The sequence below is a fragment of the Neopsephotus bourkii genome, unplaced genomic scaffold (genome assembly GCF_033783945.1).
Source record: "Neopsephotus bourkii isolate Nb327-2 ecotype Australia unplaced genomic scaffold, CSIRO-AGI_Nbou_v1 NB_1792, whole genome shotgun sequence".
NCBI lineage: Eukaryota > Metazoa > Chordata > Aves > Psittaciformes > Psittacidae > Neopsephotus > Neopsephotus bourkii.
This window is the reverse complement of record NW_026902266.1, coordinates 1,299,006-1,312,381: the sequence shown is the minus strand read 5'-3', so window position 1 is coordinate 1,312,381 and position 13,376 is coordinate 1,299,006. Positions and strand designations below refer to the sequence as shown.

The following is a 13,376-nucleotide window of genomic DNA, read 5'->3' as shown; positions in this document are numbered from 1 at the left end:
TTCCACATATTCACTCTGTAAGTATTTTGTGAAATACAATGCATAGGTAACTATGGCTGCTGTAACTCATCTTTGTATTTGCTCTGCTTCATTGTTTGTGATGGAGTTGTGTTACAGTTTAGCTTCAGGAAGATATTTAAGATTTCCATCATCACTGTGACCTTCAAACTTAATCTGATGACCCATGTGAGGAAAGGTAGTTCAAAACTTTGGTTATGCCTCTAGCAGGTGCAGGTTTTTACTTCTCTTAAAAGGCCTAGGTTTAGGTCCATTAGGTCTGAAACAAGTTTTTCCTGTATCAGTTTTTATTTCACCTCCCTGAAAGTAGCTGCCTGATTTGAATGCAAAAGTGTAGGCAGCCAGGCTTGTACCAACTCAAAAAGCCCACCCTACAAAGCTTGCAGTATACTTTTCAAGAAGGCTCAGTAGCTGAAACCTTTTATTATATAAAACCCCTTATTCAAAAAAGTTTAAAACAGTTTGTTAGAGGTAACGCATCCTCTCTGATCCTTGAACTGAATTTCAGTGCTGCTGTTGCACGTTGACAGCCAGTCTGAAACTATTAAAAGAAATTTTACATTCACAGCTCATAATTTCTTTTGTGGCATAAGGGATGAGAATTACATGGTAATACATGTCTGTGGCTGTAGTCAGACTTGCTCCTTAATTGCCTATAAAACTTCTATTTCCACTATGTGACATAAATTTACAATTTTATATTACACATGAAATTCAGTCGGGACACATAAAAAAGTCACTATTTGCCTGTCGTAAATTGCTGCAGCTTTTTGAAACTTCTTTTGACAAAACGCTGTTGTTTGTTAGTAAAAGCATCCCACAGATGATGCTTTAAGCACTAAAACAAAACCCTGTATTCATCTCGGTAGCTGTACAGGATAAGTGCAGGAACCCTACAGAGGGAAGGAAAAGAGAAAAGTTTTAAACTTTGGAACTGCAGCGTTGAAAGCTACAATACCTATGGCAAAGTTCAGCAATAAGCTAACAGCAAAGATGCAGTAGAAAAGAAGTTTTAGTTCCTTTGGATATGGCTGCAATTTTCCCCTTCATTCTCTTTCCATTTAGCCTGCTCAGTTTTCATTCAGTGATCTGAAGGGTGACAGCTACACGGTACTCTGTGCAGGCATCAGATGGGAAAGGAAGACTTTATCAGGGATTGTGTTACATTCATACCCAGTAAAATTCCCCAAATTATAGAATGCTATTTGGATGTAATAACTGGGTTCTGTTGCTCACAGCCTTTGAAGCCACAGGAATTAAAAAAACAAAGTTTCACATGATAATTAGTTGCCTTGGTAAACATAAGCAATTTTGGTGCATCTTGAAGAAAAAGGAATCAAAATCTGGTTTTGGTCTCATTTAAAGGTTAAGTAGTACCTTCAAGCTGAACATGGGTTTAAGAAATGCAAATGAAACCCACAACAGGACATAAATACCCAGGTCTCACTGAACTGTACCAGTACCTGCCAACAGATGCAAATTTGAGGCTTAAAACCAGATGTGGTCAGACTCTTTCAGGCTTGCCAGAATGCAACAAGGACAGTACAAGTTGAACATGAATGGTTTTATGCTTAGAAAACAGAAATGGGCTTTACTGCAAGTGTTGGGAGAGCATGCACTGTGTTTGCTTAAAGTCAGCTATGCCAGACTCCCACAGTGTTCCTTCAAAGGAGGAGCTAAATGAATTTTGAAAGGCAAACTGAGTCCCTCCCATGAGAAGAAAGCGTCCTGTAGTATATTAAATATGTATATTTATTTGTATAGTATATATAAAGAGGTATACTTCTGTAGAACAACAGCATACCTGACTGTATGCAATTATTTGCTCTTCAGTTTTATGAACAAAGCAGCAAGTGAGGTAACAGTGGGAACACGTTTTAGAATTTCTTGAAAAGGGTAATAAAAAAAATTCACACATCCAAGAATTTACATTTGACCACAAGTGAGGATTAGATGGCCAGTAAAATTTTCCCATACTCAAGGAACTGTATATGTGTTGGAAATATTTCTTCCTCAGGGAGCGGGAAAGGGGAGGATGAACTAAGAGCAGCTTATTTAAGTAAAGTTTGAAGGCAGAAATAATTGAGGTATTTTATGTACGTGTAAGAGCTTAACAAATTTACCTCTTCTCCACTTTGATACTATAAATTTCATCACAAATTGCTTGTAAGTATGAACATCTCTGTTTTGGCCATCGTGACATCAGCTGTCTCACGGTAACATCAAAGGCTTGTCTATCTCCATCAAACTAAAAATAAAATTGACAAGGATCTATGATACAGTCTTACATTCTCTTGTGAAGGAAACACTTCTCCCAATAGGATTCAGTCTTCTGAACAGTGTGTAATGTCAATGCTCCTTAATTAAACATGTTTCAAACAAAATTCATATAAAGAACATGTGCATCTTGAGTTGTTTAAATATACTAAGAAACTGGTCACTAATTTCTTAGCACTGGTAGTTTAGCAATAAAAAGGTGTAAGCAATGAAAAGGGCTCCCTCAGCTTCACAATGCTGGGCAGAATGTGAGAACTGTGGTGTAAGGGTGGCCAAAAGTGAATGATGCAAGCTGTTCATGTGCCTGGTTTTGGTATGGAAAAGGTGATAAACTATCTCCAAGATTTGGATAGACTGCATAAACTAAGTATTTTGAAAATATTTTCAGACCTTGCACTGGGATCTGATAACCAGACAAACACTCCTTCAGAGGAGCAGATGAAAGGTCTGAAAGCACTTCCACGTAGGATGCCATTCTTGAGTTTGTTCTGTGGGGGCATCCATCTCTAGACCTCCTGACTTTAAAGCTACTATTGTCATTAGAGAAGAGAGCTTTGTCCTTGGTGTTTTTTTTACCTCAGCAAGCAGTTTCTGAGTTGTTAAAAGGTGTCAGTATAATGTTCATATATCAACTTTTTGGCTTCATTAAAAGATATTTCAGCCACTGTACTCTAAGCAACTGCCTCAATATTTTGGGTCCTCCTTCATTAGCAGGTTCAAAAGACATCCATGTTGACACTGCTATTAATGATTATTGGCTTCTGAAAATGAGCAGTAAGGATTCATTTAACTGTTCTTGGGGAAAAAAAAACCAACAAATCAAAAAACCCAAAAAAACACAGCTTTGGCTTAGGACTTTCTAATGCTGTCGTATAACTTGGGCACTTGACAAAAGCATTTTTCTAGCCCGAGTCAAGCTCCTTGGGTAAAAACAGTTCTAACAAGTTTTAAAACCTAATTCAAACTCCTTGAGGAGAAAAACTTATAGGCGAATTTTACAGTCCTCTTCATTACGAACAGAATTTATTATCTATTGTTCCATTAGAGTTTCAACAACAATGTTTAATTGCTTACCTCTAATGATAAGAAGTGTATCATAGTTGCTTTTGGCAGGTCTACCTGTAAGAATATGAAGAAATCGATACTTAACAGTTAATCTGTTACCAGTTTGCTAACTAGATTTCAGCTATACTGAAAGGAGTCAGACTTCTGATTCCTAAAGAAGCACTCCTGCTGGTAGAACTGGGAATTTACCAAGGTTTTAAGTGTTTTAAATAATTTCTTCATGATGGATTCCATTATGGAAAGATCCAGGACAGCAACTGCATCATCCAATTCAATTAAGAAATTAAAATTAATTCAAGCTTCTGCCAAATACTTACTGCTAAAATCTCAATCTCACTTGTTTTCTGTTGCAGGCTAGAAATGAATGTCTGAAGTCTTGTTTGCACCTGGCAACAAAAGATGGGCAAAAGTAAAATACACTGCTTCTGTGACACAGGTAGGGAACACTTATTTTAACAGAAGAGGCTGCTTCTAACACAAGATATAGAACTACATCATATTTAAGCTAAAATTCACATTTAATATCATTTTAAGTAACAGTTCCACCATAATCCTTGATGGGTAGACAGGAAGGAGACTGAGGCTGAGCCACTCCTGCAGCAATGGTAAACAATAATACTGGTACTAAATACTTTGGTAATACTGTACCAAAGTAGACAGAACTGCACGTTACAATGTGTATTCTCATGTATATAGTAAAAACTTCCCTTGTTTCTGGGTGTTAACTTTTCAGAGGAACATGCGAACCTGTGACCGGATACAGTGAATTGTATCTAGTTGAAGAATAACTCATTTGAAAGCCAAACCAAGGTACCAGTCATGCCTTGCAACACTTTTTTCCCAGAGCAAGCAATACTGCAAAGGTAGTGCTTTACAGATGTAGTTGCAGCCTTGCACTATATTGTCTTTGTACCTTAGAAAGATGCTTTTGTGTATTAAAACCCTGAAAACAGCAAGTCTGTTTAGCTCAAAGCTCAGAGAGTAACATCCACTTCTTTTATTTGAGTTCCAAGTACTATTTATAAGGGAGGATTTTCTGTTGCACACCCACAGTTGGGCTGAGAGGGTGATAAGATTACAGTAATGTTTTACTTTGTACTCTAAAAAGCCAGTAGCCATGAATGACTAACTCTTGACATTTGTTTCTAGTATCAGTTAATCTTTTCTACATTATTACAATATTACATTTTAGGTAGGGTTGTTTGCTTAAATCTGCTATTTTTTAGACTGAGACAGCATAATGAAATACATAAGTATCTGTTACATACATATTACGAATTAACAACATGTTGAACTTGTACCTTTAACATGTTCCAGCAATTACTAAATAAAAAATTCCAGAAAAATGGTTCCTACTAAAATAAGATTTCTAATATGTATGTACAATGATGGCTGAGCAACCATGTCACAGCTAATCCCCAAGACCCTAAATTTTTTAAAAAGGTGGTCTTTGCTTTCAACCCTATGTATTGTTCATAGTCTATTTTATAGAATCATAGAATCATAGAATAGTTAGGGCTGCAAGGGACCTTAAGATCATCTAATCTCAACCCCCTGCAGTGACACCTTACACTAAACCATGCCACCCAAGGCTCTGTCCAACTTGGCCTTGAACACCACCAGGGATGGAGCATTCACAGCTTCCCTGGGCACCCCATTCCAGTGCCTCACCACCCTTACAGTAAAGAACTTCCTCCTTTATATTTATGAATAATGAACAGGATGTATATCTGTAAGGTACATGATAGTGAAAATATGAGTTCTACCATTCCTTAACTTTTAAGGCTCACCTCTTAATACTTATTTAATGTACGTGTACCTGAATTTCTTGACGACGCCTGGCACTGGCAGATAATTTTTCAGGAGCTATAACACTAACATTAGGCACCACAAGAGTTCCATGTGATTCAAATACACCTAAAATGCAAACATATATTTTTAGATTACATTCCTTTACACAAGAAGTAGCAAGAAACAGAAAATTCACTAATATTAATAAACTAAGATCTGTATAGTAAAGGGTTCAAAAAGCTGCTAAAAACCCCCAAAGCAAGTCAAGTAGATAGGACAGTGAAACATGTGCATGTGCATTCTCAGACGCTCACTTATGACTTTGAAGGACTGGTTGGTAAGACTAAGAAATGTGATATTTTGTATCAGTGTTCCCTGAAACCAATAAATGGTTCCAAATGGCTTGCAGAGTTTTACACAGGAATGTAACATACCTAATACCAAAACAAGAAAAGGTATTACAAGAATGAGGCAACTATTTAATGCTTAGTCCCAAAGCAGTCAATGACAAAGCAAAAAACCAAAACCCGGCCCCCAGTTCACCCAAATAACAAGAATAAAAATTTGAAATGGCTTATTTCAAAATCTGAGTTGCCACTTCTGGTAATCACACATACACACATAGTGGAAGGGTGAAGGTAAGCATGGCCACCTCTTTCTCTCCCTGTTATGCAAGTAACAACCACCACCACACACTGTATCAGTACTTCATAAAATAATTATCAAAAATGGCAAACTTTATCCATACAATGAATGCTTGATATTATTCTTTATATACAAATTTATAATATCAGACTAAGGAGTGCAAATCTGTAGCTAGAAATGTAAAGGCATTTTCATTTGAAGAAAAAAAATCTTAGTAGAACAGTAGGTCAATGTACATGGGTCTCAGCACTGTAACAATCAGAGGTCATGTCATTTTTCATCAAGATGATGTTTAATTTCCCCTCAGCTAGGACATGTTCATGGGTTTTGGCTTTTCACACCTCCTAAATCGCTACATCAATGAGCGCTTATGTGGGGAATATTCTGTATATTGCTCTGAGCACTTTGTTTAGAGAAAATTTCACATTTAGATCACTTGGAACAACATTCGAGACTAGGAGGAAGTGGCACTGCTGGGAAACATTTTCATGCTCTGACTATGGTAATACTTTTGAATTTTATGTTCTAGCAGTATTTTCTTGTAAAACAATTTTTTAATCAGAAACAGTGTGTATGTTCTTAGAAACTAAGTACCTGAGATATTAGTAAATGATCCCTTCTGATTTGGTACTGAAAGATTATCTGAGGTTTCCCTAAAAATAAACAAACAACAGCAGTTAGGGAAACAGATTTACAATAATGAAGAAATACTGTAATAAGAAATTGTTTCACATTATTTTACAAACATACTTATTTCAATCTAACAAATAAAACAAATTATGGATATGGCCCATATTCTCCAGAATAAATTCTATTCTGGAACAGATAGGAAATAGCAAAAAAATTACATTGCAAAATCTGATCTAGAAGCAATCTTTGTGATTCCTATGGACACAAAAAATGTGTTCCCATCATGCAGGAGTGATTTAGATCCTAATAAGAGAATATATTTTAAGAATATTTCCTCTAAATTATTAATTTACAACTCCTTATGGGTTTCTGTGAGATAATATTAAATGCTACAGAAATCAGTATCTTTCTTAATCTCAGTAGAATTCTACAACCAAGCCTTTGCTGTCTTTTCCCCTCAGAAGAAATTCAGCAAAGCTCTTACTCTTTATAAAATAAAATCAAGATTTAACTGAGCACATCTTAAAATGATTTTGCTAAAACACACATTCACATCTGATTTTGACTACTCACATTGACATTTTATGTTACTTACCTACTACATCTTTCATCACAGTTTTTAGTTTTCAGTTTCTGCATCAGGTGATCTAGTAAGTCAGATTCTAAAATCCTTTTCTCCGTCTGTCTGTCTTTCTCAAAGGATTTCACCTATGATGTAGTTCAGTGAGTCTTAAGATTGCTGATTCTTAAAATAGTATATGAATAAACTTATCAAATTTAGTCAAAACCAAACTGGACTATTCATTCATTAAGGTGAAGCAGTCAAAGGTATGAAGCTAACATCATGACCAATCAATCACTGCCAATTAAATCTCTGATTAGACATTTTTTTCACCAACCAATTTTCTCTGCATTCCCAAAGCTTAAAAGAGTTTGGTTACTTGTATTCAGTATGTAATAATTTTTTAACAGAATGGTTCACGGGTGCAAATACCACACAAGTAATAGCATGTGTGGTTTGTTTATTTTTTTTTTTAGTTAAGGAATTATATTAGAATAAGGCCTGCCTTTCAGTTTGCATGAGTTACAGACTCAAGCATTCAAAACTTTGAGTATCTGCTCCATCTTATTCAGTAACAACACCATTTGCCTCCTTAGCACGTTCTTTGTTTTTTTGCTTTAATAAAGCTGTATTCCAAAAACTGCTCTGTAATAGTCTCGTGGAAGACATTGATATATTGCATCCTCATCATCAAAATCTACTTGTTTATACAGTTATTGCACAGTTATAATGACAATGCCAGTACTAAGTGGAAAATATTTTTGTAATGCCCACTGACTAGGTAACATGGCCAACCAGATGCTGTCAAATGGTTACTTTTTTTCAGTCAAAGAAGGAATTTTTATTCCAAAACTAATGATCTTTTTTCTAATGATCCAGAATCAATAATATTTTAAAACTTAACTTCGGGAAAGATTCCAAAACCACAGGCTGCAGAGCACAGAAAGTGGTAATTCACCTTGTGATGCAGTCCAGACTTTCCATCTTAACCTCGGCTTACAGATACGAGGAATGTGGTTCACACTACCTGTCTGAACTACATGGATTTATTTAGATTTATGTTTTAGCTGTCTTTGTATTTATTTTTATAGTTAGTAATTTTATATTTTCAGGTTGGATATAAGGAAGAAGTTCTTCCCTGCGAGGGTGGTGAAGCACTGGAACAGGTTGCCAAAGATGTGGTAAATGCTCCATGTGGTAAATGCATCCCTGTTCAAGGCTTGGGCAACATGGTCTAGGGTGAGGCGCCCCTACTCATGGCAGAGGGGTTAGAACTAGATTATCTTGAGGTCCCTTCCAACCCTAACTATTCCATCATTCTGCATTTGTTTTGTATCTTGGAAAGCTGGAACTGGAAACATCACTGAGCCATCTCATTATTTTTGTAGTTTCAAAGAAATCAGAGACAACAGAAACCTTTTTCCACATAAAGACACCAATGACTCAAAGTCAGCATGTTTGCATTTCCTTTTGGACTTGTCTAGAGGAAAGGGGGTCTGTAAATAACATTGTTATGGAGGGATAAAAAGCTTCAGAAAAACTTTCCACTACTTAGCAAATGAAACTGTATTTATTGAACTTCATTTACTTGGATACTGTAGTGAAAATAATAATGATCTTAAAAAATGAAATGCAGAACAGATTACAAGCCTGTAACACCATCAAGCATCCTCTGGTCCCACACTCACCTTCACATGACTTCCTTCTTTATCTGACACAAGGGCCACATACATAATCCCAGAGCACCTACAGTATTCTTGCAGTTCTTCTTGTGACTGAAATGGGAACAGGGAAAGGGGAATGGGACCGAAATTTGACAGATTATGAAATTATCACTTAGCCTTAAGTCTTAAGACTTAGACTTAAGTCTTCTGTCCTTCATTAAAACAACTTTATATGGAGCAGCTACACTGATTATGTAAGCTTCTAAGAGAAGAAATCTTTATTAACTGAAGCCATTGGAAATGTTACGGTGAAAGACTACAAAGAAACCAGGCAATTAAGTGAGTGAGCTCAAAACTGCTCTGCAGCACATGAGTCAGAATGGACAACTGCACAGCATTTCTTCTGTTAGTCACCAACTGATGTAATTAAAGGTGACCCAGACTCATAATCCTCAGGTAACTTCCACTACTATTGAAAGGGACTTCCTCATTGCCATGGAGCTCCCTACTTCAGTGAGGCAGTAGGGGATAAAGCTCTGTTTGGTTTCAGCTGCAGACAAAAGGAAAGCTTTCCACTTTCCCTCTTACCACACGTCTCTTCAGGAACAACACAGGTACCCCACAATGTATCTAGTAGCTGAGTTTACTAAACTTTTCCTAAGAGTAGAATGGTGTCAATATTCCCCCTGTACCTACTAGTCTTCAGCCATGTGGATAGATTTAAAAGTCAATGCTACCGTTCTGTTCTAGACATGCCCTTTATTAAGGATTAACTCGGGAATTCTACTTGCAGCCCTCACTGAAAGGAAAATTCATTGCCTTTGCTGGTACAAATATGCTTCTGCTTTGAAGCATCTCCACTTAATTTGAGCTACAGTAATTTTAAATTCATTATGCAACTTTTCCCCCTTTGATTTCAACAGGCCTTGGACTCTGCTCTCCGTGTACAATTAGGGAAGCTCACTTAATTTAGTCCTGCTTAGAGGAGTGCATAAAGATACTCCATCGCACTTCTAGGTACTCTGGGATGTACAGAGGAAGAATGCTGCAAGCCCAGTGAATCTTACAATTATTGCATCTGAACAGCGTGCTACATGCTCAGTTTTAAGAGTTTGTAACTCATAAAAAAACTCTAGAAAAAACTGAAAAAGGGCAGTCTCAAGCTGCACTAATCTTAAAGAAATCAATATAATTAACACAGAGAGATAGAAATTCTACCTGGGACCAGTCATACATTATTTCGGCTGGAATTCCTACAGTCCAGAGTTTCTGAACAATATTGATAGCTCTACCCATGGACATCTGGCCAACACTTACAACCAGCAGGTCACATGAGCTGACAGAAACCTGAAAGGAAAGTAAAAACAAGAGGGATAATATTAGCCACGAGACCTCCTTTTCCCCCTTCATAAGCAGTGAAAGTAACAAAGAGGATAAATATGCTAATGCTTTTCAAAATCCATCAAGCTGAAAAAACAGGTTAGATCCATCTCTTCTTAGAGCCACAATCTACCTGAGCATGTTTGAGAGTCACTGAAGCTTGCTCTTTGATAAAAAGCATCTGCACAGCCTCAGCTTGCAAAGTATCCTAGCCTATTCTGTTCTTCCCTTCCTATTCTGCTTAGCAATGTTAATCTATTCTTATAAAGAGAAGCTTGTAAAATGCACATTCCACAACCAAGTGAAACTGTGTGACGCTGTACAAAGTAGTCCATTTTCTTAAGTTTCTTTCCATTTTCACCTTCTATACTTTTATAAGGACAGAAGTGGTAGGGGCAAAGTAGCACTTATTAGCTACTACAGTTGCACTCTTCTATCTGCAAGAATCTACAGGCTGAGGAATAAGTCTCATTTAGATTTTAAAAAAAGGGGTATAAGCCTGAAGATCCTCTTCTCTTTCCCTAATTCTTATTAAATAATATATTTTTATTAATACAAGTAAATACTTCTCTGCAGAGAAACACAGAAGAAAACAGGTAATCTTGATATTTACTGTCTATTTCAGTATGCTATTATTTTGGGACACAGCTGAACATCTTCGTTTTTACCCATCTGTGGCTACAGTTAGGTTAGTAAACTGTCAAGAGTAAACAAACAAACAAAGCCCCTATATCCTGCCCCCCTCCAAAGACTTACAGAATCCTCCACACTGGAAACAGCAGCAGTTATTTTATCTATAGCTATGCTGACTCCAACAGCTGAAGGAACAGGTCCTACGGTCTGTGGCCCTCTAAATTGTGGAATCTCAAAACAAGACAAAAACAAAATGGAAGACCCAAATAATTATCTCTGCAAAATGTCAAAAAGGTGTTTCATTTTTTGTGGTTAAAATAAAGAAATAGATAGATAGAAATTAGTATGGTTTAAATAAATAAATAAATAGAAATGAGTACATACCAGATGATCATACCTGCCCCCTGCAGCAAGAATTTCAGGCACAGTTCTTTGTCTTCTTTTGATGTATGCTATAAACTGAAAGATAATTCCATTGTGCTGCTGTATTTTGTAAACAAGCCCCAGATTTATAGAAACCTGTAAAATAAAAATGAGTATGTGTACAAGACCTTTACCAGTATTATAGTTAGTATAATTGATTTCCTGTTAACAGCAAGGATTGAAAACACTGTTTGCACATAAGGAAGACATAGAGAAACACTCCTTAAATAAAAACAAGGAAATCATGTTTTAATCTTAAAGCATCCCAAGAGACCTATAGCCCAAAACCCAAACAGCAAGCCTCAAGGTGGGGGAGGCCTTCAGTAGTCAACAGCTTTCTGTATTTTTAAAGTATTTCTTTTGTTTAAAAATTTAAAAATTCCTTTACGCTCTAAGTGATGTCTTCAGTCTTGGTTAGGGAAGAAAAAACTGGTAGTCTGCATGTCATCAGACAGAATATAAATCAGAGACTTCTGACTAGAAGAGGTCTTAAAAGGAATCAGTGCCAGTATTATTACTTGCCATCAAAAGACAGTTCGATGTGGTTTTTCTATTCTAAAATGTGACTACTTTGTTTCCTGACAAATTACAATGCCCAGCAGCCTATAAAGCCATTAATTTGTTAGCAGAGTATTTTACAAACCTGCAGCTTTATTCCAAGTTGCTTTAACAGACCAATGACTTCCTCTAAATCCTTCATGCCGTGCTTCAGCAGCTGAGTGACACCTGGCTTTTGTTTTATCATTGTGTTTAAAAATGGAAATACATTACTAGCTTCTCCCTTCTGCTCAATGAATCTGTAGAGTCGAGAAAGCTAAAAGCAAAAACCAAAGAAAAGAATATAAGTAGCACCACTGACAGCACTCACAACAGATCACATCTAAAAAACCGCTAAAAATATTTGACTTTGTGTGAATAAAATATCTGCCTCTTTTGTTTGTTTGGCCTAGCAGCCCGTTTTCACCTAGTGAGTTGAGGAAAGGAATGGACAGGCACAAGATTCCTCAGGGTGTCCAGAAGTTAACCTCAACTCCTTACGTACATTCATCAACATTTGCAGACTTTTTTTTTTTTTTCCCAAGTTTATCTCAGTTTGTTTTACCAAATACCACTGCAAAATATTCTGTTTATCTTTCAATTGCTTCCACAGTCAAAAAAATATTTTTAAAAGCAGAAAGAAACTTGCAGAGTTGCAATGCTGACTTTCAGAAAGAAGACGGAACAAAATCAGACCCACTTCCAATTAGACGGATCTATTTTGAATAACAGATGTGATCATTTATCTTACTTACTCTGGCTGATTAATCTGCAAAATAAAGTAGTACTGAGTTACGGCAAGTTACAGAGAAATTATCATTGAATTAAAATTACTTACACTATTTGATGTGAGAGAAAGATTACAGAATTTGGCTTCTACTTCTCTTTTAGTCAGCTTTTCAGTCTACAAAAGAAACAGATTCAAACGTGTTCAGCAACTGAGTTACCAAAAAATTACTATTGCTGAGAAAAATTAAAACACAACTTTCCAATGCTTTTAATTAAACATTGCACTTACAAACTGCAATAATACTGTAAAAGAACAAAATCAATAAATATTTTCCACCAATAGTGTAGTGAAGCATTACTCAGCTTCATTTCAAGAAGCAACAAAAAGCATACAAATACCAACTTAAGCTGTGCTTATGCAGATGTGCATTTTGTCGGGATTTAAACATTACCTTAGTTATTCAAATGGATTTCATCTATTTTCGCTGATTATATGGTAGGAAAGACCAACATGACATTAAGATACATTTTCAAGTTTTTATTGATTGCCTACCAGTTCTTAGTTACACAGGTGAACAATTATCTCATAAATACACATCTGAAACTCTTAAAACATCTGAAAACATCCCAGAAGTAACACAAAAGGAATTAATCTAAGTTTACAGCCCAAAGATAGTTTGTTTTTTTATATACCAGCAAGATATTCCTGGTTACGCTGGTAATGGACTGTTACTCATTTTCAGAGACAACTCCACAAAATAAGATACTTTACAGTGATGATTATAGAGATTAGATCAATAACTAATCACTTACCACAGCATCATACAGAATGATGTAGACTTGATTGAGTTTATCCTCTGGTATCCCACAGTGCAAAAGTATAGCTTTCAGTAAGGCGGTGTGGTTCAAGTAAATACTGTAATTTCTTTCCTACCAAAGGGTAAACAAAAAAGAAGAAAAAGCTTTACTTGCATTCCATTTGCTTACTAATAGTAACATTAAAAACAACAACAATAATAATT

General features: G+C 36.1%; 1 protein-coding gene across 2 annotated transcripts in view; it reads right to left on the bottom strand.

Annotated features, from left to right (window-relative positions):
• Nucleotides 1-409: 409 nt before the first annotated feature.
• EIF2AK4 (eukaryotic translation initiation factor 2 alpha kinase 4) overlaps nt 410-13,376 on the bottom strand; it is a 36,620-nt gene continuing 23,653 nt past the window's right edge. Inside the window, exons 26-39 of one of the 2 annotated variants that reach the window (XM_061380227.1) lie at nt 13,168-13,284; nt 12,464-12,529; nt 11,732-11,902; nt 11,050-11,184; nt 10,789-10,896; nt 9,871-9,999; nt 8,677-8,763; nt 7,022-7,134; nt 6,391-6,449; nt 5,180-5,277; nt 3,678-3,746; nt 3,370-3,414; nt 2,142-2,266; nt 410-911 (exon numbers count right to left, since the gene is read on the bottom strand). In XM_061380227.1, coding sequence (XP_061236211.1) covers nt 857-911; nt 2,142-2,266; nt 3,370-3,414; nt 3,678-3,746; nt 5,180-5,277; nt 6,391-6,449; nt 7,022-7,134; nt 8,677-8,763; nt 9,871-9,999; nt 10,789-10,896; nt 11,050-11,184; nt 11,732-11,902; nt 12,464-12,529; nt 13,168-13,284 — 1,377 coding nt within the window. In that variant the 3' untranslated portion in view covers nt 410-856. Of the gene's footprint in view, nt 912-2,141; nt 2,267-3,369; nt 3,415-3,677; nt 3,747-5,179; nt 5,278-6,390; nt 6,450-7,021; nt 7,135-8,676; nt 8,764-9,870; nt 10,000-10,788; nt 10,897-11,049; nt 11,185-11,731; nt 11,903-12,463; nt 12,530-13,167; nt 13,285-13,376 lie in introns of those variants that run through there. The other variant, XR_009729564.1, reaches the window with a different exon arrangement.